General features: G+C 50.3%; 2 protein-coding genes across 3 annotated transcripts in view; one reads left to right on the top strand and one right to left on the bottom strand.

Moving 5' to 3' along the window:
• Positions 1-1,932, bottom strand: part of PEX12 (peroxisomal biogenesis factor 12) — a 2,785-nt gene extending 853 nt beyond the window's left edge. The window contains exons 1-3 of the mRNA XM_042442646.1: positions 1,722-1,932; positions 997-1,174; positions 117-679 (exon numbers count right to left, since the gene is read on the bottom strand). Coding sequence (XP_042298580.1) covers positions 117-679; positions 997-1,122 — 689 coding nt within the window. The 5' untranslated portion in view covers positions 1,123-1,174; positions 1,722-1,932. The remainder of the gene's footprint in view (positions 1-116; positions 680-996; positions 1,175-1,721) is intronic.
• A 17-nt stretch (positions 1,933-1,949) lies between these two features.
• AP2B1 (adaptor related protein complex 2 subunit beta 1) overlaps positions 1,950-23,040 on the top strand; it is a 28,780-nt gene continuing 7,689 nt past the window's right edge. The window contains exons 1-20 of one of the 2 annotated variants that reach the window (XM_042442636.1): positions 1,950-2,086; positions 2,487-2,544; positions 2,818-2,923; positions 3,652-3,787; positions 4,250-4,495; positions 6,808-6,998; positions 8,701-8,922; positions 9,160-9,280; positions 9,632-9,727; positions 11,040-11,155; positions 11,896-12,061; positions 13,114-13,212; positions 14,766-15,025; positions 15,227-15,419; positions 17,879-17,920; positions 19,253-19,399; positions 19,891-20,036; positions 20,178-20,307; positions 22,374-22,458; positions 22,903-22,989. In XM_042442636.1, the coding sequence (XP_042298570.1) occupies positions 2,508-2,544; positions 2,818-2,923; positions 3,652-3,787; positions 4,250-4,495; positions 6,808-6,998; positions 8,701-8,922; positions 9,160-9,280; positions 9,632-9,727; positions 11,040-11,155; positions 11,896-12,061; positions 13,114-13,212; positions 14,766-15,025; positions 15,227-15,419; positions 17,879-17,920; positions 19,253-19,399; positions 19,891-20,036; positions 20,178-20,307; positions 22,374-22,458; positions 22,903-22,989 (2,626 nt within the window). In that variant the 5' untranslated portion in view covers positions 1,950-2,086; positions 2,487-2,507. The remainder of the gene's footprint in view (positions 2,087-2,486; positions 2,545-2,817; positions 2,924-3,651; positions 3,788-4,249; positions 4,496-6,807; positions 6,999-8,700; positions 8,923-9,159; positions 9,281-9,631; positions 9,728-11,039; positions 11,156-11,895; positions 12,062-13,113; positions 13,213-14,765; positions 15,026-15,226; positions 15,420-17,878; positions 17,921-19,252; positions 19,400-19,890; positions 20,037-20,177; positions 20,308-22,373; positions 22,459-22,902; positions 22,990-23,040) is intronic. The other variant, XM_042442637.1, reaches the window with a different exon arrangement.

Raw genomic sequence — 23,040 nt, forward strand, 5'->3', positions numbered from 1 at the left:
TGTGCCTTCATGTTGCCTGTTGTGGGATGCCACAACAGAGGAGGCCCTCTCTGGCAGACCTCAGTCCTGGGGCTCTTATGCCACCATTGGACTTGCCAACCTTTGTCCGAACTCACCTGCAGGACGGCTGCGCAGCCATGTTGGTGTCCCTGGCCCCCTCCTCCAAGCCTCGCACGTCTTCGGCGGTCAGCCTGACCAACTGGACGCTGGCCATCCTCAGCAGCGGGGAGTGTTGCCGTGCCTTCCCTAGGAGGTAGCACAGCTGCTGGCCCAAAAACCAGCCTTCCCAAGCCAGGTTGGCGAAGGGGTAGGCGGCCAGGAAGGCCCGGTAGAAGCGTTTCCAGGAGGAGGAGGGCGGGTGGATGGAGTAGTCGTCCTCCTCCCGGAGCCGGGAGACCAGCTTCTCCAGTTTGGCCCTCAGGTATGGCACCAGGACCAGCAAGCAGAGGGATGCGTAGTGGTGTCCCTGTGGCAAACCGGTTGTGACCAAGGAGCGCAGGGGTTTGCCGTCTCCGCCGCGGCTCAAGGCGACCCTTTTCAAGCCGTAGAAGTTCTCCGAGAAGGAGGCACTGCGCCGGGAGAGGTAGTGCTGCTGGAGGAGGAGGTCCAGGAGGACGTAGGCCTCGTCGAACCAGCGCCAGAGGAAGCCGTAACGCCCTGGGTTCGACTCGGCCAGCACCTGTCACAAAAGAAGTCTATGGGGAGCCTTTCACAGAGATGGTTAGGACAAGTCTGGGGTCCAAAGTCCAATTTGGGAAGGTTTTTGGGGAGCATGATGGGCTAATACATTGCCCTAGGATTTGAATCCCTGCTTGGCCATGGAAACCATTGGGTAACCTTGGGTGAGTCATGCGCCCTCAGCCTCAAAGGAAGGCAATGGCAGACCCCTCTGAGCAAAATCTGCCAATAAAACCCTATGTAGGGCCACCATAATGACTTGGAGGCATGTCATAACAAGGCTTTGGAGCCTGAAGCCACTCTCCAGCGCAGCCTTACCTTGATGACATGCTGAAGCGCCGGCCTCACTGTCGACATCAAGCTGTCCTGAGCGACCACCTCAAAGATGGACGGCCGGTCATCGTGGCCGGAGGCTGCTGTCAGGTGAGCCCCGCGTTCAGCCATGGCTGCTCCTTGCCAGGAAGCGGGTTCCCAGATGTAATGCTAAAAGGAGTGGCTGCAACACAAGACATGGTGGCTTCTTAGGAGGAGCCTTCCTTGCCAGTCACTCATCTGCACCTAGAGACTTCTTCCAGTCATCTTGGCTGTTAGTTTACTCCGGTTTAAAGAGTAGTGGAACCTCTCTCTCTCTATATATATAAGCCCTTCAGGTTATTATGTTGGGCAACCACAAGCCCCACCATCCCCTCTGCCTCGGGGGCTGATGGGAGTTGTAGTCCAAACCTTTTCCTCCCCTTGAGCATCATTTAGAGCAGTGGTTCTCAACCTTTGGGCCTCTGGGTCTTTGGACTCCAATTCCCAGAAGCCTCAGTCATTCTGTTCATTGCTGAGGAATTCTGGGAGTTGAAGTCCTAAAAAACCCTAGCGGACCAAAGGGTTGATTTAGAGAAACCAAGCCTTGGGGGAAGTTACTTTTCCCTCCCCTTTCACTGCAGCTCCCATCTAGACAGGAAAAGTAACTTCCCCAAGGTTTGATTTAATTAGATTTAATTCCTGGGGAGGGGTCTCTTTAAAAGCACTTTCGTTGCAGCCGCAGCCCTTACCGGAAGTCCGCGTTCTGGTGCCGCTCTAGGCGGGGCTCTCTCTCTCTCTCTCTATGGTACCATAGAGAGCGGGAGACAGAAATAGGGAAGACTAGAACAAAAATAAGAGGGAGGGGGGAAGAAAGGACGCTCTCGGGCTCAGAAGCTTGCTTTGCGGGGTCTTGAGTCCGTTTCTTAGAGTAGGGCCTCCCACCGGAAGTGGACGCTCTAGGCGTGGACTGGCTGCCAGGGCCGCTCTAGGAGGCCACTTCCGGTCCCTCTGCCCCGCCCAGGCGGCTCTTCCTCCTCCTCCTCCTCTTCCTCCAGTTCTTGGCGACCGTTGTCTCCGCCGGTCTCCCTTCCTTCCTTTTCCTTTCTTCCTCCAGGTGAGTCCGTGGGAGGAGCCTAAGGCCAGGTAGCCACGCCCCCTCAGTTGGGGGCCTCTGAGGGTCCATTTTGGGGAAGGGGCCCCCATTTGGGAGCCCCTCTCCCCCTCATTTCCATTAATTAACATAATTAATGAGGAGACCCCCCTTTTGAGCCTCTTTTTTTGGGGGGGGAAAGAAATGAAGACACCCCCCCCCCAAAAAAATAGAAAAAAGGAAACCGTGTCCCCTCACCCCCCCCTTTTTTTTTGTTCCTTCAATTAATCAGGAAATTGATTAATTAATCAATCAGCTTCTCTTTCTCTTTTGGGGGGGGGGTCTAGGAAGGAAAAGAAAGGTTTAATCCCCCCCCCCCATATATAAGTAAATAAATGTTGCTGTTGTTCTTTTTTATGCCCAGGCGCAATAAGAAAACAGAGCCATGACGGATTCCAAGTACTTCACCACCAATAAAAAAGGTGAGATTGTAGATGCGCATTTTGAACCTGGGGCTTTTGGGTTTGGGGAGAGGTTATTCCTTTATGCCAGCGTCTGCGGCTGGTGTCTTGAGAATGCTTTGCATTCTTTGCCTGGCTTAAAGCAGTGGGATAAAATTGGGAGGCCCCATGTTAGTCCCACATTTCTGAGAAGGAGAAGAAGGGATGCGCATGGGTGTGTGGCTTCGATGTCCAGCTTGTCAGTCCTTTGCCTTGGCTCCCTGGGTCTGATCTCTCTGGGTTTTTCTTTTCCAGGGGAGATCTTTGAGCTGAAAGCGGAGCTCAACAATGAAAAGAAGGAGAAGAGAAAAGAGGCGGTGAAGAAGGTCATCGCAGCCATGACTGTGGGCAAGGATGTCAGGTAATCCTTACAATAACTATTATTATTATTATTATTATTATTATTATTATTATTTACATACCACCTTTCCAAAAGATCAAGGCGGTTTACGAAATCACCAAAGCAAATCCGTACAATGCAGTGCAGTAATACAATCATCAAAACATCCAGTGTGATTTGGGGGCAATTTTACACCCCCAAACCATCCAGAAGCCCATAGAAACACACAGTAATTCCAAGCATGATAAAGGCCAGCGCTTTAAAAAAACAGCGCATCAGACTTGACAAATGTTTCATTCAGTCTCTGACGAACCTAAGGAGACGGGACACTGAATGAATTGTCTCAATTGTCCTTGGGTTGTTCAGGAGGGGAAAGGAGGGGGTTTCTTTCCCGGAGTGTTATTTGCTGCGACGAACTTGGAAAAGGAGTGTTTCAGATGCAAATAGAAAGGCAAAGAAAGAGAGAACGGCCACCTTGGTAGGGGGATGATGGGGATTGCGCCTGTAGAAGCAAGACCAGTTGCATGGAAGGGGCTTTGCTGGCAAAAGACGATGCCCAGGAAGGGTGCGCATGTCATGGACATGGACAATGAGACACACAGCTCCCAACATCCCCAGCTGCCCTGTTTACTGGGAGGATGCAAATCCTGTTTGGACACATCTGGACGCAGCAGATTCCAGAGGTTTCTTAAGGGATGATGCCTTTGTCCCAGCGGTTGACCATCCTCCCTCCGTCTCTTTTCCTCCAGCTCCCTTTTCCCGGACGTGGTGAACTGCATGCAGACGGACAACCTGGAGCTGAAGAAGCTGGTCTATCTGTACCTCATGAACTACGCCAAGAGCCAGCCGGACATGGCCATCATGGCCGTCAACAGCTTCGTCAAGGTAGTCCGGTTTCCAACTCTCCATCTCCTTTCTGTTCTATTGTATTGGTATATTATTATACCCCCATCTTGATACAGACCCCTACCCCAAAATCCCACCTCCCCTAAAATGCAGTTAAACGATTTGTAATTTAAAGCATGCCTTAAAGTGACAGACAAGCAAAATTAACAAATAGATCAAAGCAGTGGCCCAAAGCAATAAAAGGTCCTTTCCCTGAGGATGGAAAGTGAAGCAAGGAGCGAGGAAAGCTGCACAGCGACCAACATCCCTGTGCTTCAGTGACAATTATGGCTGCGGCATGTGCTGCACCATGCGCACAGATGCTCAGGGCTCCTCTGCAGCAAGTCCCTTGTTTGCTCTTTGCCTGACTCCAAAAATCCTAGAGCAGCCTGTATGTTGTTTCCAAATTAAGACAGAGAGGAGAGTGTGACTGACCAGCTAGATGACCCTTTTGTCCCCCAGGATTGCGAGGACCCCAACCCGCTCATCCGGGCGCTGGCGGTGCGCACCATGGGGTGCATCCGGGTGGACAAGATCACGGAGTACCTCTGCGAGCCTCTCCGGAAGTGCCTGAAGGACGAGGACCCGTACGTGCGCAAGACGGCGGCGGTGTGCGTTGCCAAGCTCCACGACATCAATGCCCAGATGGTGGAGGACCAGGGCTTTCTGGACTCCCTCCGCGACCTCATTGCCGACTCCAATCCCATGGTAAGAAATCACAGAAACAATGCAGTTCGACACTGCTTCGACCGCCACAAGTCAGTGCTATGGAATTACCAGGAATCATAGAGTTGGAAGAGACCACAAGGGCCCTGATCCAGTCCAACCCCTTTATTCTGCCGTGCAGGAACTCTCAGTCACAGCATCCCCATTGACAGATAGCCATCCAGCCTCTGTTTGAAGACCTCTAAGGAGGGAGACTCCACTGCACTCTGAAGGAGTACAGTATATTCCACTGTTGAACAGCCCTTACTGTCAGGTAGTTCCTCCTAAGGTTGAGGTGGAACCTCTTTTCCTGGAGCTTGCGTCCATTGCTCCATTGGGTCCTAGTCTCTGGAGCAGCAGGAAACAAGCTTGCTCCCTTCTCAATATGGCATCCTTTCAAGTATTTAAACAGGGCTCTCATATCACCTCTTAACCTTCTCTTCTCCAGGCCAAACATCCCCAGCTTCCTGAGTCGTTCCTCATAGAGCATGGTTTCCAGGCCCTTCACCATTTTAGTCCCCCCCCCTTTGGACACATGGCTCCAGTTTCTCAATGTTTGTTTTGAATTGTGGCACCCAGAACTGGACACAAGATTATTCCAGGCAAAGCCTGACCAAAGCAGAATAGAGTGGCACTATGACTTCCCTATACTTCTGTTGGTGCAGCCTGAAGTCACATTGGCCGTGTTAGCTGCCTATCGAATCACGTTCAACATGTGGTCTACTTGGACTCCTAGATCCCTTTCAGATATATAACTCTCTCCTTGAGCCAGATGTCCCCTATCATCCTATATCTGTGTATTTTATTTTTGAGCCCTAAGTGCAGTACCTTACATTTGTCCGTGTTGAATTTCATTTTGTTAGCTTTGGACCAGCTTCTTAGTCTATTCAGATCATTTTGAATTTTGATCCTATTCTCTGGGGTATCAGCTACTCCTACTAGTTTGGCGTCATCCAATTTGATAAGTATGCCCCCAATTCTGTCATCCAAGGATTTGTAGTTTTGTGGGGTATTGCTTCTTCTCTGTCGGAGAGCTCTGGTGCCACAACAGACTGCAGTTATGGCAGTTAAAGCTGAGCCAAACTGCATTATTTTTGCAGTGCAGACGCAGCCAAAGTGAACCAGGCATCACATCTCCTAGCAAAGGTTTGTCTGTGGTTGATCACAAAGTGTCCACATCTTTCCCTTTGGGATAAAAGAGAAAAAGGAAGGCGTTTGGGTTTTCCTGGCTCCAGGTTTCCAGTGCTTCCCCCCCCCCCCAGCCCCCAAACACCTTGCTAGAAAAACGAAACGCTTTCCTGGCGGTCGCTTGGCAGCTTTCCAAGGCTCCTGCGTGCGCCGCCTTCCTTGCATGAATATTGATGGCTTCTCAGAGACGCTGTGTTCTTGGCAGCGCGTCCGTCTCTTGTAAGGAGATGGCCCTTTCGTATCCCTCTCTTCATTTCCTTCTCAGGTAAAAGGAAACAGCTGTCATATGAAAGCATTAAATCCACACCTGTTTGGCTTTTTGGCAAAATAGGTTTGTCACGAGATCTTTTAAGGTCTCTTTACATCCGTAGACATTCATTTCCGTTACATTTATATATACCCAGTCTGTTCTATCTTCTCATCCTTGTACAACGTTATTTTGAATCATAACGCAAATTTGGATTTACAGCCCTGGTATTTTTCTCTCTCCTTCCTAAACCCAGACACTGCTTTCTTTGTAATTTTGAACACAGAACGATGAAGGCTCCCACATTTGGCTCTTGGCTGCTGGCTTCGTTCCTATCCTCAGAAGTCGTCCTTCCATCTTTCCCCAGCTCTGTTTAGAAATCCAGAAGTGGCTCCCTGCCGCTTGCTTTCGCCACAAATGAGGAAGCTTAACCAGCCAAGATTTGTCTTTCTTAATTGGCATTTTAATTCAGTGTCTTCCGCGTTAGATAATTTTGGGAGGATGGAGGGATGTGTTACCATATCAATAACATTACGGCACACATGAGGTCGACTTATCGTCGAGTATATATGGGTAGTAATTCTGTTACGAGAGCCAGTTTGGCAAAACGGTTTGAGCATTGGACCCTGTGTAAATCTACAGCACTATATAAAGAAAGTATGATAATAATCACCCTGACCAGGGTTTGATTCCTCGTTCGGCCATGGCACCCACTGGGTAACTTTTGGCACGTTATGCTCTTTCAGGCTCAGAGGATGGCAGTGGCAAACCTCTGATCTTACCAAATCCTGGCTTGCTTAGCCCAAATTGTCATTCGCAGAGGCTATGGCATGGAGCACTGACCTAAGTCTGCCCCTTGCTTCCACTTTTTGCCTTCCAGGTCGTGGCCAACGCCGTGGCGGCCCTGTCCGAAATCAGCGAATCTCACCCCAACAGCAACTTGCTTGACCTGAACCCCCAGAACATCAACAAGCTGCTCACTGCTCTGAACGAATGCACCGAGTGGGGCCAGATCTTCATCCTGGACTGCCTTTCCAACTACAACCCGAAAGACGACCGGGAAGCCCAGAGGTAAGTGAGCCTGGTTTGGTTATGGAGGCTCCCTTCCCTTAGCCTGGTTTCTCTCCGCAGGGTTGCACAGAGTTAAGACAGGTTTGCCACTGCAGAAGATGGATAAAATGCATCTTGGCCTGTGGAGCTCCTTGCCACAGGGGCATGCGATAAACCCTGATTTGGAGAGGCTTAGGATATCATCCCAGAAGAGAGCTCTGTCTACAGTTGCTAGCCTAGTTTCCATTTCTTGGTCATGGCATGCTTTTCTTTCCCTTTTTGCCTCTTTTCCTTTTAGCTTACACTTTGTGAACCGCTTAGGGAGTGCTTAAGTGCACTGATAGGTGGTATAGAAATGTACTTGCTATTGCTATTGGATGTTGCTACTCCATAGTTTTCCTCCATGCCAGGACACCTTCCTCTCCTTCCCTCTGTCAGTCCACAGCAAACACCCCAAAGCTTTTCCTGTTACATAACTGTGTGCAATCCAGCAGACATCTTCCCCTTTTCTCAGACAGTCTGTGCCAACTTTCTGGCTGCTCTGTTCAATCTTTAGACGGTATGGTTGTAAGTGTGCCATGTCACCATTGTGAAACGTCAATCTCTCTCTATCTGTATCACATCCCTTCATTCTGAATAGTGTTGCATCTGATGCTCAGCAGTTAAAAGAGTGTTTTGGGATGGCGCAAAAGACACCAAAGGCATGGGGAGAGGAGAGATTTGCTCAAATGGGAGAAACATGGCAGATACTAAGGCATCCGGGTTCAGAAAACAAAACCATGGAACGAGTGATGCCTTAGGCAGCCAGTGCCTCAGTTGTGGCCTCCTCTTCTTTCATTCAAAACATCTGATATTGTCAAATTTATTCGCTCCATATATATCCCGGCCCCAGTTGCCTCCAAAGAATTACAATTTGCTCTGCATGCATTGCTATCCCCTCTCTCACAACAGTCTTGTGAGGTGGGTCAGGTTGAAGGTGTGAGTCAGTGGAGCCAATCCAGCAGGATTTAGGGTTCAACAGGGATTAGAAATGGGATCCGTCGGAATGCTTTCTGGGGTTCCAGAGAAACTGCTTCCCAATTAGGATTAGACGAACGCTGGAACATCCAAACACAAGCCAGGTTTCAAGGCTGCTCTGGCACCAGAGGTTTAGCAGTGATGGGGATGCTTCTCCTTCCTCTTCCTCTTCTAGATAAAGATTCCCATAATCCCACAGCAGCCGTGGCAGATGGGGAATTCTGAGAAATGAAGTCCCTTAAACTCTGGTCTGAATCCACTTTTGTTGAAAGCAATGTAATTCTGAGCTTCAGTTCAGTGGGGCAGTGAATCCATGCCTGGATTTACTTCAGGCTTGAAAGGAGGACTCCACTGTGCTGAACCTTATTTCCCAAACAACTTCGGCACCTTGAACAGCATCTTTAAATCTATGGGAAAAACGTGAATGGGTTCACATTTCCACTGACATAGGTGCCACTGGCCTTCACTGGTTCCAGCTTCTAAATGCTGGCAGCGGGGCATTCCCATCTTGGATACTTCTTTGGAAAACAACAGCCCCACTGGTCAGGTTTTGAGGTTCCATTTCCAAAGGTTACAGGCTAAGCCTCGGTTCCCGAAATCCATCCCAGGAGGGTTTTGGGGAGGAAAGGAGCCATCCCTGAATGTCCTCCTCCCGGTCTTTCTCTGCCCGTCTCTCTTCCTCTGCCCCCCTTCCGCCCTCCGGCAGCATCTGCGAGCGGGTGACCCCCCGCCTCTCGCACGCCAACTCCGCCGTGGTGCTTTCGGCCGTCAAGGTGCTGATGAAGTTCCTGGAGCTCCTGCCCAAGGATTCGGACTACTACACCATGCTGCTGAAGAAGCTGGCTCCTCCTTTGGTCACTCTGCTGTCCGGAGAGCCGGAGGTCCAGTACGTGGCCCTCAGGAACATCAACCTCATCGTGCAGAAAAGGTCAGCGGGATACAAGTTCTCTTGCTAACCAAAAGTCTGGGGGAACTCTTTCTTCTTCCTACCTTCCTTCATTCCTTTCTTTCTTTGGACTATATCAGTCCATATTTAAAATTCACAATTTAAAACAAGCAAATATACCCTACGCCTCCAAGCGCACCCCAGAGCTTTATACTGCCCCTAAATACCTCTTTTCCTCTGCAGTCTTTCTCAACATGTTCCCTGCCTTCCTTTCCCCAGACCAGAAATCCTGAAGCAAGAGATCAAGGTCTTCTTTGTGAAGTACAACGACCCGATCTACGTCAAGCTGGAGAAGCTGGACATCATGATCCGCCTGGCCTCTCAGGCCAACATTGCCCAGGTCAGCGGACCCCCAAAACACCCCTCTTCCCTTTCCTGAGCATCATCTGGGGAAGGACAGAAAAGGGAAACGGCAAGAAAGCACGACTTATATATTTCCACATCCCTCTCCCTAAGACTCCAGAGGTTGGGGGTTCCCCACCTTCTTTACGTATTTTCCTTCTTGTTTTGAAATCTGAAATGCCTTTCCCAAAAGTCAGTCACACAAGCAGTAAGAGCTTTGACAAAAGTGATGGAGCCAAGTCTTTGGCCCCAACCACCCCAAGCAACTCCTATCGGGGAAGAGAGTATGAATGTCACTGCAACCGATTTAATACATTGCTTGTTTTCTTTGTTCCCTGTCCTGGCCCAGGTTCTGGCTGAGCTCAAGGAGTATGCCACCGAGGTGGACGTGGACTTTGTCCGCAAGGCTGTGCGCGCCATCGGACGATGCGCCATCAAAGTTGAGGTCAGGAACTCCTTTTGCTGCTGCTCTCACCAACTGGCAAAGGGTCAGGCCGTCCCGATCTTTGAAGAGCGTCCCAAACTGCTCCGTGCTCCTTTGGGACCTGCCTTCTCTCCCAGGCTAAATTTACAACCCCAAATGTACCTCCTGCACCTTTTTGCAGACACCCTTCCCCATAAAATTGGTTATCCGGGTTCCAGTGGGGTTTGCTGCTTTTATCCTTTTTCCAGCTGAGAAGCCCCACAAGGCGGGGAGGCTGTTAATGGGGACCAGGTGGTGTCTGAATAGCCATGCTTCCCGGTGGCTTCCTGCTGCGCTCCATTGCAAGGGCTCTTCAGGGCCCTGGGAGAACAGAGAGGCTGCGGCCCTCTTCCTAAATGCCTCTCTGTTTTCCTGAGCTGAAGTTCATACTTGTGCTGAAAATAAACCTCCCTTTTAGGACAGACGTGGGCAGAATTGTGCCCACCTACACATATGTCCCCCCATGCCATTGTGGCGGAGTGGTTGGAATGTTGGACAAGGGACATTGGGAAACCATGGTTCGAATCCCTGCTTAGCCTTTGAAGCTTACTGGGTGACTTTGGCCAAGGCCCACTCTCTCAGCCTCAAAGAAAGGTGGCGGTAGCTGCATCAGCAACCAAGAGGCAGTGGCAGTAGTGGAGACGTTGGCTTCCTAAGGGAACAGCAGGGTGGCACTTGCTGTGGAAACACATTAGGGCACCTACCCTCCAGGCAAGGCTTCTGGGTGAAGGGGAAGGCCCATTGCATACATCAGTTAATTGCATGGATTAATATGTCATTGCGCGTGCGAGAGAAAAAACAGACAGCCGGCCTTTGCCACTCTGCTCCTTGGACCCTCTTCCTTGATTGAATCAAAGATGGTTAGCCCACTTTTCTGGATGGGCCACCCCATCACAGGAGTAGGGAGCTAGCGCTCGCAGGGTTAAAGCCTAGAGCGGGAACTGCAAATCCCAATAGCCCTGGTCAGGAATGCTGGGTGTTGCAGTTCAGCGGCCTCTGATTCTCCACCATTGGCCAAAGCTGTGGGCAGAGTTTGGAAGAAAGTTAAGTTTCCCAGCCAAGACCTAATAACATAGCTCAGCATCCATCAGGGTTTCCTTCCTCACCTGTGGTGGTGTTACAAACCTGCCGTGGAAGACTTTTCAAACCTCTCGAGGAGGTATTTGGGGTGCATGGGAGAGGGGCAGTTGGGAGATTGTGGGCTGGACCCTGATGGGTGATGGACCTGGTGGAGGGTGCCCTCAGCTGCTGATCTGAAGGCTCTTCTTCTTCTTCTTTTCCTTTGGTGGGTCAGCAATCTGCAGAGCGCTGCGTCAGCACCCTCCTGGACCTCATCCAGACCAAGGTCAACTACGTCGTCCAGGAAGCCATTGTGGTCATCCGGGACATCTTCCGCAAATACCCCAACAAGTAAGTGGCTTCGCTAAAGCGAGAAGAGACCAAAGGGTCTCCTAGCCGTGGCTTTCAGGGCCAGTGGGACAGTACCTTCTTCCCCTCCCGCAGACACAGAAATGTCTTCCTTTGGGGCATTTCAGATGGAGGGTCCCTCTGGCCATTCACAGGAGTTGAAATCCACCAATATCTGTAGGGCCAAAGCTTGGACTGATCTGGGGAGAACCAGGATCAGAGACAACAAAACTCTGCTGGTCTGGGGATACTTTTTGTGGGTCTGGAATAGGTTGGTCCCAAAAAATCAAGTTATTCATATATACCTAGGCGCCTTCTAATTTTGTTACACTTATATAACAATAGACACCACACAAAATTTCATCTGCCGGATAGGAGGGCACCTACTGGATTTAAGTCCCAGTGTGTTGGATAGGAGGGCACCGTGTTTGTGCCCCTTGGCTACAGCTCTATCTTTCTTTCCTGGAGACTCGCTGTGAACAAGTCGCCAGTAGCTTGTGGACCATCTTTTGGATTAGTACTAGTCTGAGGAGCAGAGTGCCAGGGAGGGAATTGTAGTCCAGCCTGGTCCCTACATGGTGGTTGACAAGTACGGTCCGGAAGAAGGAAAGACGAGAGCTGGCAGCCCTTTAGTAGTGAGAGGAGCAGACAGAGTTGAGTGTTAGCTTCACTACTAGACTGTTCAGAGCAACAGGCCAGGCAGGTAGGGCCACCTCTGTGAGCGCCATTGTCTTGGTCCCAAGGTACGAGAGCATCATTGCCACCCTGTGTGAGAACCTGGACTCTCTGGATGAGCCTGACGCCCGGGCGGCCATGATCTGGATCGTGGGCGAGTACGCCGAGAGGATCGACAATGCGGACGAGCTTCTGGAGAGCTTCCTGGAGGGATTTCACGACGAGAGCACCCAGGTAACCCCCCTTTCCGCTTCTTTTCCTTTCCCTCCCTTTGTTACCCATGCTGCTCCATATAAATTTTGGTATAAATGATAACCCTTAAATGACCCTAAGCCTGTCCTCCATTACTGGCAAAGCCAGAGGACATGTACGCCTCCCCTGAGGGGGCAGCCACATTAGCATCTTAGAGGGTCTGGGGAAGTCGCATAAAGGGATTATCTTAAACTGGGAAGAGTAAAAGGTTTACCTTCCTTGAAGCCATCACCCCCCTCCTCGAACCTATTGTCCGAGCAGCTTAAGACCACTAAGACAATCAGACAGGGACATCCAGGTACAAAGAAAGTCATTCAACACCTTTGTTCTCACCATCAAACATCTTTGCCAGAGGCAAGATTTTGCCTATAAATATCATCAGGTTTGCCTGTTCACTGAGCCAGTCTGGATTTCAGGGGGAAGCTCTGTCCCTTTGAATCCTGGCTCCTGAGCCTCTTGCCATCCTCATCATATTCCATTTGGATTCCTGGAGGGAGTCTACATTCTGGTACATATCACCCCAGTGATGCCTATAATCCTATTCTATGCTAACCTATGCGTTTCCTGAGCCTTGTATGTGTGTAGATATGCTAGTGAATCGTATGTGTTTTCCCCCTAATAAAATCCCCCTAAACAGACCCTTGGCTACACCTCCATGGTTACTTTTCCTCTTTGTTAACTCAAACAGAGGCTGGATGGCCATCTGTCAAAGGGTGGATGCTTAGATGGAGAGTTCCTGCATAGCAGAATGGGGTTGGACTGGATGGGACTCTGCTATGAGTTGGGGTTTCTGTTTTGCTGGCTACTGTTAACAGAGGAATGAGAGCTTGGAAAAATTCCTTTTTCGGTCTCCCAGCTTCCAGAATCCACCAGTCCAGGGGGGATTCTGGGAGTTGGAGTCCAAAACCATTCCAAGCTATGCCCAGAACCGTTTTCCAGAGGGTCTAGGCAAGGGGCAGCAGGAGCCTGCCAGCACCGCAGGGCTAGCGTAAATGGTCTTGGCAATCCTCTTTCTCTCTCTGGCTTCATCTCAGGTGCAGCTGACCTTACTGACCGCCATCGTGAAACTGTTTTTGAAAAAGCCATCCGAAACACAGGAACTGGTCCAGCAGGTGCTGAGTCTTGCCACACAGGTGGGTTGTGAGTTGGCAGAGGGAGCGCTGATATGCCCCTTCCTTCCCCGACTGTATTCTTGTTTAACTGTATGCCCCTTTCCCTGAAAAGTGTCAGAATAGTTGCAGAGGCTTTAGGATTGTTGAGTTTAAGTTATTCTGGGTTCCTGATGATGGTGATGCTAGCAGGCCATGAAGCCAAAGCCAAAGTTACTTTGGGGGACTACATCTCCCAGTCAGCATGGCTTGTCATTTTGTAATCCAGAGAGGTAGCTTTTCCAAATGGTTCATGAACCTCACATTTGGCTAAACATCTTGCTTGGTGTGGAAAGTGTTGCTGCACGGCTGGTTTAATGTAAAGTGTGTGTATTTACTTGCAAATCCTAGCAAGAGCCCCAGCCTTCAGGCCTGCAATTTAAAAATTATTTGCCCCCAGGTTTTTACTATCTCTCTTTCTACCTTCCTTCCACCATTCTGAGCCTTGAGTTTTGCAGCATCTATAAAAGAAGTCTCAAGCATGCCCTGCACTTGTTCACTGCGCATGAGATTAAATGTGTTGGGCTTTCAGCATTTGGTGCCAGTTGAAAGCTGAGCTGTTGACGGAGCCATAAAACACAGTCTTACATATTGGAGGGGGATTGTTTGGCCCTCCAGATGTTGCTGGCTTGCAACTCCCAGCATTCCTGGTCAGCTAGGGAAGGATGCTGGGCATTACCATCCAGGAGCCCCACAGTTCCCAAAACTGTTATCAAATACAGTATTCCAACACATGACCAGTTGCATAAGAGGCTTTTAAAAAAGGGATTATAAAGCTATTAGCCCCGAGGGTGGAATCTCTCCTCGCAGGAGCCCTATCTCCCATTCCCAGATGCTGCTCTGAGGTTCGTGGCCATTTCTTTTCTGATCGTCGTGGGGATTCTCAGACCAGTGATTGTTGTATTAAGTTACAACGATTGAGCGTCTCATCCAGTCGCGTGAGCGGATGGATGGTTTTCGAAACAGAAAATTGGTCCTGGAAGCAACAAATGTGCCACAACTGCAGAGCACTACATTTCAGGATATCCATTTGGGGACCTGTGCCACTTTACTGTGACAAATGAGTGCGGCTCAGTGGTGCAGAATCCATATGGCGGGTTAATCATGGTACTTTGCAACCATTATCTGACTGCAACTCCCATCCACCCTTGCTGTTATGGGAATGCTAGGGGTTTGCTTCAAGCGGGATATAAATATTATTATTATTATTATTATTATTATTATTATTATTATTATTATTTGCAGCCCACCAAGATCTGGAGGGTGACAGGGTTCCCCACTCCTGATTTTATAGGCAGTTAGAGCAAATTTCCTCTTCTGCAAGCTTCAAGGTGTGACTATTCCTCTTGAAAACAGGCTGCCAAGGCCCAATGCGCTCCTTAACATTTTTAAAACCAAGACTAGACTTTTTGGCACTTCTGTTTCACACATACTGTATACCACATTTTTTGGCACTCCTTGTGGCCCCTGGAGAGTGCTGTGCCAGAACCACCGCCACCCCAACCTTATGGGGTTTTCTCATGCTACTTTCCCTCCAGGATTCGGACAACCCGGACCTGCGGGACCGCGGCTACATCTACTGGCGCCTCCTCTCCACGGACCCAGTCACGGCCAAGGAGGTGGTCTTGTCTGAGAAGCCCCTGATCTCTGAGGAGACCGACTTGATCGAACCCACCCTGCTGGACGAACTCATCTGTCACATCGGCTCGCTGGCCTCCGTCTACCACAAGCCGCCCAATGCCTTCGTGGAGGGCAGCCACGGGATCCACCGCAAGCACCTGCCCATCCACCACGGAAGGTGAGTCACCCTGGGAGCCACCATCTTCTGGCACAAAGGCTTCGCTCCAGTTGCTGGTCCCAGCTGTCGGGACTTGGTAGGTCGATGCTAAGGCAAGTCCCAAAGCGGCTTACACTGTATGTTAAAGGAAAATAGATAAAACAGTCTGCAATGTCTCCATCTCCGAACAATGCTCCTGAGTCTCCTTCTCTCCTCCTGCAGCACCGACGCAGGAGACAGCCCTGTTGGGGCCACGACCACCACAAACCTGGAGCAGCCGCAGGTGATCCCCTCCCAGGGAGATCTCCTGGGCGACCTCCTGAACCTGGACCTTGGCCCGCCGGTGAACGTGCCCCAAGTGTCTTCCATGCAGATGGGGGCCGTGGACCTGCTTGGCGGAGGGCTGGACAGCCTGGTGAGCAAACCTCCCTCATCTCTTTTCCTGCAGCAGGATGGGCTTGAAACACTATTTCCCCCCTTAGGTCTCTCTCGGTCCATTTCCGAACCCTTGAGGCCAGTGGATGCTGGAGGTTTCCATGTCAGTGGGGCTGGGGAATCCATTCTAGGCTTTAACTCAGCTCTCAAGGAGCTGCTTAAGGTGCCGGAGCCTGGCTCTGAATAGAGTTGACATCTTATTTGTTTATTGGATTGAGACCATGCTGTTCTCCCTAAAGAGCTCCCTTCATGCTAGCCAAAACCTGGAGCAGATTTCTTAGACAGCCCAGGCTTCATGTCAGTGGGTCATGGCTCTTATTTCTTTTCTGGGTTGGTTCTATGATGGATCTTCAAGAAGAGGCTATACCACTCTTTTTGGGTTGATCTTGATGGCTTCTGGGAGGAGCCCCTTCCCAATCTGTGCACCTTCCCAAGCGGGAAGCTTTCTTGCTAAGTCCCTGTACCTTTACGCCAGCGGCCACAGAGCCCTGGGCAACAGGCTTGACTTCTCTCCCAATTGTGTGAAGATCTGGGGCAGTGGAATTGTGTTGTTTTGTGTATGTCAGCGAGAGAAAGTGCCCACACTAACATGGGAGTCAAGGCGCCTGGCATTTTGTTCCTTTCAAGCCTGGCTTCCCCACCCGTGGCTCTTTTTGGCGGAGGAGCTGATGAAAGCCGATAAAAACATCTGGCCCTATTATGTGGAATTATTCAGGAGCTGTTTAGATGCTGATTTACATAAGAGGCCTGCTGGCCTGCCTTTCCCGGCACTCATTTCCTCCCCCTTCCCTGCATTTCTCATCCCGATCCCCATGCACCTGATGCGGCTGGCAGCGAGGCTAGCCGGGTTTCCTCTTTGCCCTTATTAGCGCTGCCCTTTCTCCGCTTGGCACTGTGCCCTCCTGGCACAAGAGGCTATAAATCACTCGCCGGCAATGACTCCCTGTGATTACTTCTCCGTGGAGAAATCGTAAACCCTGAGTGCTCCAAAAACATCGCCCTCGCTCACTAAACTGAAAGAGCAAACGGTCCTTATCTATTCCCCCTTGCCATTTGGATCAGTTCCCCACAGATATGGCAGTCCCAAATAACTCAGGTGCGGGAGTGAACTCGAACTCTGATCTCCTAAAGTCCTAGCCCAGCTTAAACACCTGCCTCTCGGGCTTCTGTTCCTTCAGTCCCAAGAGTCCAGATTCTCAAAATGAAGATGATTTTGACACCCAGACAGCCAGATCTTATGATTGCATTTATGTATTTAAATACCCCATCCCTCCCTGCGATTTTAACCTTTGGGACAACAAAGAATTTTATGTGCCCCTGGGAACTGGAAATGTTACGTGGCTGAAATCCTCGCGTCCACCTCTGTTGCTAAAATTGCCGCCGCTCTGGAGAAAAAGAGTCAATTCCTTATCAGTTTAGATTTCCGAGTCCCAAGGCTTTGTGGAGAGCGGACATTGATTTTCCATCCCCGCGCGTAATTGCTCCATGTCTCTTGATACTCGCACACCGACCGGCGATGATTTTATTCCGAACACGCTCCATGCTGCTGGAGCAGAGTTTAAATGCTGTGTGAGGAGACCCCAGCTTTTTGTGGGGGGTGTGTGTGTGTGCAATGCCATCATGGATGCTTTTGGGTACATCTTGCAAGTAAGGTGTGGCTGGGCACCAGATTTGAAAGAGGTCTTGGGCACTGGAGCAGCCATGGTGGGTTCCTTTTTCCCTGGCCCATGGTTGGTACAGGGGGCTGATGGTGTACCTGCTTCTCCCTCTCCTTCCTCTTAGTGCCACCCCATAGTGGAGGCTGGGTCGTGGGAGGGTGCACACAGCGCAGCCCAAATGGTCAGCAGTGGCAAATGACTTAATTGGAAGGTTGCTCACCAGAGGCAGGATGGGCAGCACAAGCAGTGGCCTATCCGAATGCACCCCTTGCTGCTCTTCAATGGCCGCAGCATCATGTACACATCCCTAAACTGAAACCTAGATAAGGTTTGTGAACCCTGGTAACCCAGTATGGACTCTGGGTCTTCCATGGGGTAATAGGCTGGTTATGAAGATGCTTAGGATCCCTTGGGATGGGGCCAGAAGCACTCAGCCTTTGGGTACAGTGGCCTGGGAATGCCAGCTTTCTTCCAGATTATCTGGCAGGTTTAAGGGTACGTAGGCTGTGTTTCATTCTGCTTTTCCATCCGTTGCCCAGTGGCCTCATGGTGGGTTTTGAGCTTCACGGTGCTCTCTGTCTTTCTCCTCGCTGCCCTGCTCTGCCACTGGTGAATGGAGGAGACGTCAGGTATCATGGCATCTCCGCCCGAGGGCCACGCTCTCTTTGGTACCTGGTTCCTGACCACCTTGCTGAACCGAATTCTTCCTTTCTCTCCCCCTCACTCCCCGACCCCACTCTCCCCTTCGTCTGTCTGTCTCTCTGCTCCTTCTCTCTTGCAGCTTGGCAGTGATCTTGGCGGGGGAATTGGTGGCAGCCCTGCAGTAAGTGCCCTCCTTTCATTTTAAGAAGTTTGTCTGTTTAAATATGATTCTCTGTGGTCCTCTCCCTGTCCGCCCCTTTTCCAGCGCATAGAGCTGAGAGGGAACAAGTCTTCATGCTCTTCAGACAGGGTTCTCCAAACCGTCCAAGCCATTCAGTTGCATTGGAGATGGGTAAGGGCTGGTCCTGCTCATCCCTTGGCTGTTGGGCCATATGTGGCCCAGTAATTGCATTGCAAGAAATTAGCTGTTGGAAGTTGGCGACAGCCACATTGAGAGTTTTCTCCTTCCATTCAAACTAGTGCATTAACAGCCTCTCTCTGCCAACGCAGCAGAGAAACAGAGAAAGCAAGAGGAAAAAGGAAAAGAGAGCTGTTTTTAACTTCTAAAGTTCACATGGAGGTAGGCAAGATGATAGCTGTGCAACTAACTGGATAATGGTCTCTTTAAGCTGAGCGCCAGCGTGGTGTAATGGGTTTGAGCATTATTGGAGTAGGACTCTGGTGACCAGGGTTCAAATCCCTGCTCAGCCATGGAAACCCAACACCTTGGACAAGTCACACTCTCTCGGCCTCTGAAGAGGGCAGTGTCTCAAACCCTCCCAGAATATATCTGGCCAAGGAAATCCCATGATAGGGTTACCTTAGTTGGAAATGTCTTCAATGTATGCAACAGCAACAACTTGAGTTGAATGACAATTGCAAGAAGATCGAAATGCATTCAAGGCCTAGCATGAGGTCCAGGGCCAGTCCTGCCAGGAGGCAAAAGGTGGCAACCACTTTGGGTGACGGGTGCTTGGGTGGCAGCTGTTCCTCTTGGGTCCCCCTGGCCTTTCCCTTCTTCTGGGGCACAGAGGTGGCATTCTCCAGGCACAACACACAACCTCTCCTGCTCACCTGAACCAGCTTGCTACCCTCCTGGTTTGGTGGAGGATGCTACTGCATTGTCTGCCTTGAAGTAAGCTCTACTAGTTGGCTTTTGCAAATACTAGAAAGTAGGCACCATCTGGTCTTGTACAGAGTTCCAAGAGGTTTAAGCAAGCAGCCCTCCTCTATTCCCGGTCCCACTCCTAAAAACGCAAACCACTTTGAGAAGGCAGGAGGACCATTTTAGTGGCTGCTCTGTGATGATCAAGGTGACGAAGAGGTGATTGCGGGAGATTAAGCCACCCAGCATGCAAATGGCTTATTTAGCGCTCTTGATCATTCAGCAAGACGCCAGGAAAGAGCCTTTAAATTATTCAGGATGTTGCCAGAGTTCGGGTTTTTTTGGAAGAAAGCTGTCGCTGTGCATGAAACCTTCAAGCGTTTTGTCTTTCCATTTTCCTCCTTCCAGGTGGGACAAACCTTCATCCCCTCCTCGGTGCCTGCGACCTTTGCCCCCTCGCCCACTCCGGCCGTGGTCAGCAGTGGACTCAATGACCTCTTTGAGCTCTCCTCCGGCATCGGCATGGCGCCCGGAGGCTTCGTGGCTCCCAAATCGGTAGGCGACGGCATGCTGCCATTTCCCCCTTCCGAGGGGGCTTCCGTTTCCATTGGAGCCAGGTCTCAGCCACTGGATTTGTTTTTCACCCCTCATTCCCACTTGGGTTCACCATGAACATCCAGGGAGTTATTGATCGCTTGACCGATTGAGTTTAAGGTACATCCTGCTTTTCTCCCATCATGAGACCCAAATCAGATCTCTATTTGAGTTGGTGTGGACTGAGAAATTCCCTGGCCATCTGCCTTTTGGGGGTTTGTATCCTGCATCTGTCTTTCAGTAGTCCTAGGCAACACTTCTTCCAAAAGAAAATGGGGTTGGAAGGGAGGATTTCTGGGTCCAGGTTTGCTTTCCCTGACTGTTCCCACACAAGAGAAGCAAAGAAACGGCAGAGTGATAGGAAATCTGGCCCACCATCCCAAACCACTTCCTTCTCCCAAGGCAGCCTCCGTCATGCCCTGACTCCCTTTTCTCGGATCCCTTCTTTCCAGGTCTGGCTGCCGGCCGTGAAGGCCAAGGGGCTGGAGATCTCAGGGACCTTCAGCCACCGTCAAGGGCACATCTATATGGACATGAGCTTCACCAACAAGGCCCTGCAGCACATGAGCGACTTCGCCATCCAGTTCAACAAGAACAGGTAAGATGATGTCTCATGTGGGGAACCAAGAAGGTGGACTTGTTTGTCCCCAAATGCTCCTGTTGGGAGGCTCAGCCCCTGTGAAGTTTCTTGGGCCTCTTTGCTTAATTTTCCCCTCTTACCCTGCCTCTCTACCCCCAGCTTTGGCGTCATCCCCAGCACCCCCCTGGCCATCCACACACCCTTGATGCCAAACCAGAGCATCGACGTCTCTCTGCCCCTCAACACTTTGGGGCCAGTGATGAAGATGGAGCCCCTCAACAACCTTCAGGTGGGAACCTTGTGGCTGATTTTGGGATGGGGAGAGGGGTGGAAGAAAAGGGGTCGTTTTGGATGTGCCAGAGGTTGGCTGAGATGGTCTGTTGGAGGGAATAGTGCCAAATTTGGGAGAACAAGCCTTCCTCTGGACGGTCCTCACAGCCGTGTTCCCAAAGGCTGTCCCAAAATCTAGGCAGCTGTCTTGGTCTGTGCATGTTTGCCTTCCATTCTCAGAAGCTGAAATGCCTCCTCACCCCCCAAGGCATTGCTTCTAGTGGCAAGCAGTTTAAACTTGGATGGTTATTTTTGGTTCCGCTAAAAATACCTTAGTTGTTGCCAATCCCAGCATATTTTAATTTTAAGCCTTTCCTGCCAGGGACTAAATGTTTGAACCTTTTAGGGCGAAGGAATCCTGTAGAAAGGTTGGGAAACTAGAAAACACTGGTCTCGTGAGATACAGCCATCTGGGGTTGTTCCCAGTGTCCACTTGTGCCCTAAAGTGCCAGGCTGTTCCTCTGCAGGTGGTGCATAGTTTATTATGTGTGGGCACACAGGTGATTAACCCAGGACCTCGCATCAGAAGCTTGCTGGTCAGCATCATTGCCATGTCATTTCTCCCCAAACATGGTCGGGGTTTGCCACTCAGAAAGTGCCCCAAATCATATACTTTGTAGTGGACACCTGTCATCACAGCTTGTCAAATCCTGTCTGATCTTGGAAGCTAAGCAGAGTCAGCCCTGCAGTATTTGGATGGGAGACCCTCCAGGGAAACTGTCGGAGGAGGGCTTGTATTGTGGTCGACGGTGGTGTGTGGCTTGGTTTATTTAATACATTTGCTGAAATCTCCTTTGCGCATGGCTGGAATTTGCACCTTTGTTAAAAGAGAGCGGCACGCAAGCTGGGCCCTTGTTTGGACTCGTGAGAAATCATTTGGATATGGTTTGGGGGGAAAGGAGTGTGCAATGGGAACAGTGTTTTCCGTGTGGCTCCTCTGCTGAAAATGCACACACACACACACACACACACACACACACACAGCCCGCATCTGATTTTGTGCCAAATAGCCTCCTAATTGTGCAGTTTTCAAAGCCATTCGCACAGCATGAAGAAAATGGCTTAAACTCCTGGTGGCTTTCTTTGAGGATGCGACGAATGGAGAATTGCTTCCTTCATTGACAAGCTGGATGATGCTTCCAATTTACTTTGTGCCTATGCAAAGTGGACTTGCGGGCGTTGGTGAGATTCAGGCGCTCTCCTCCTCCTCCTCTTTGCCGTCCACTTTGGCCGAGGCACCAAGGAGAGCCCCAGGTGCGCTGCTTTCCATTCCGTTTGGCGGCAGACAAAAGCCCCGCGCTTGGAGTGGCCACAAAGGAGTGAGTCATTTGGCCGCTCCGTCTCCATCTTGCACTTAAGCCCCGAATTGCTTTTCAGGGTGATTGGAAGGGCAGCGTCTCACTCCTCTTTGCCCCCCAACCCTTTTATATTTTTAAGTATCTGATCCTTAGAGCGCTGCTTCCCGCTCTGTGCGCTCCTGCAGCGTAACAAGAGCTGTGTACCAAAAACCTCTGGTTGCCAAATTTGAACGCCCACCTCCTTTTCCAGAAAGCCTGAGGCCAAAGAGGGTACAAATTCCCCGTCATTTATCTATCCGTTCATCCATCCATCCATCCATCCATCCATCCATCCATCCATCCATCCATCCATCTTGTCTATCATCCTGTCTTTCTCTTTGCTGAGTTCTGAGGATTACATTCCAATTAAAAACCAAAAGAAACCCCCAACAACTCTGTTAGTACAGAAGTTAAAAAGAATTGAATGGTTGTATTAAAATGCAAAGTTAAAATAATTTGAAGCCCGTTTAAAACTTTATTGGTTTGTAGTGCATCTTCTGAGTATCTCCCTTCGGCCTGGCGCAGGTGTTTTCATGCCAGCAGTCAGGCATGCTGGGAGCCGCAGTCCAACAGCATCCAGAGGGCTGTTCTTTATGGTTTGTCTTCTTGCTTGTGGTTGATATGATGATGCCTTTGTCTCCCAAGAGCTAAGTCTTCTCTGTTTCTCTCTCGTTCGGTTTTGGGGCAGGTGGCTGTGAAGAATAACATTGACGTCTTCTACTTCAGCTGCCTCATCCCTCTCAATGTGCTTTTCGTAGAGGATGGGAAGATGGGTGAGTTGCAGGCCATTCATTCCGTTTCAACATGTAAAAGTGGTTGCAGTGTCTTCCATTAAACTGTTTCTGGTTGAGGGAGAAAGGAGACCAGTTAGGAAGGTGGGACAGACTACAAGGCAGAGGATAGGCTCAGTATTTTGCTGGCTGAGGCCAAGGCCAAGATGGCACCCATGATCCTTTTGCTGGCTGGGCTCTTCATTGAGTTGGATTCAAAAGGTAAGTGTCAATAGTGTTGGGCAGAGATTCCCATGTTAGCATCTGGAATGCATTGGAGGTCTCCCATTCAAGGACTAGCCAGGGCTGACCCTGTTTAGATGGGATCTGGTGCCTCTACGGTATTTAAGTGTTGGCAGCCTTTGTGTGGCCAGATGACCAGGTCTCCAAAATTAGGCTGAACGGAGACGTCTGGATATTCACGCTTGCCTTTCCCCATCTCTGCAGAACGCCAGGTCTTCCTTGCGACGTGGAAAGACATTCCCAATGAGAATGAGCTCCAGTTCCAGATCAAAGAGTGTCACCTGAATGCCGGTGAGTACAAAAACTGAAGGGACCTAAGCAGCCCTTTGGGTTGAGGCACAG

This window comes from Sceloporus undulatus, chromosome 11 (assembly GCF_019175285.1).
Source record: "Sceloporus undulatus isolate JIND9_A2432 ecotype Alabama chromosome 11, SceUnd_v1.1, whole genome shotgun sequence".
Lineage (NCBI taxonomy): Eukaryota > Metazoa > Chordata > Lepidosauria > Squamata > Phrynosomatidae > Sceloporus > Sceloporus undulatus.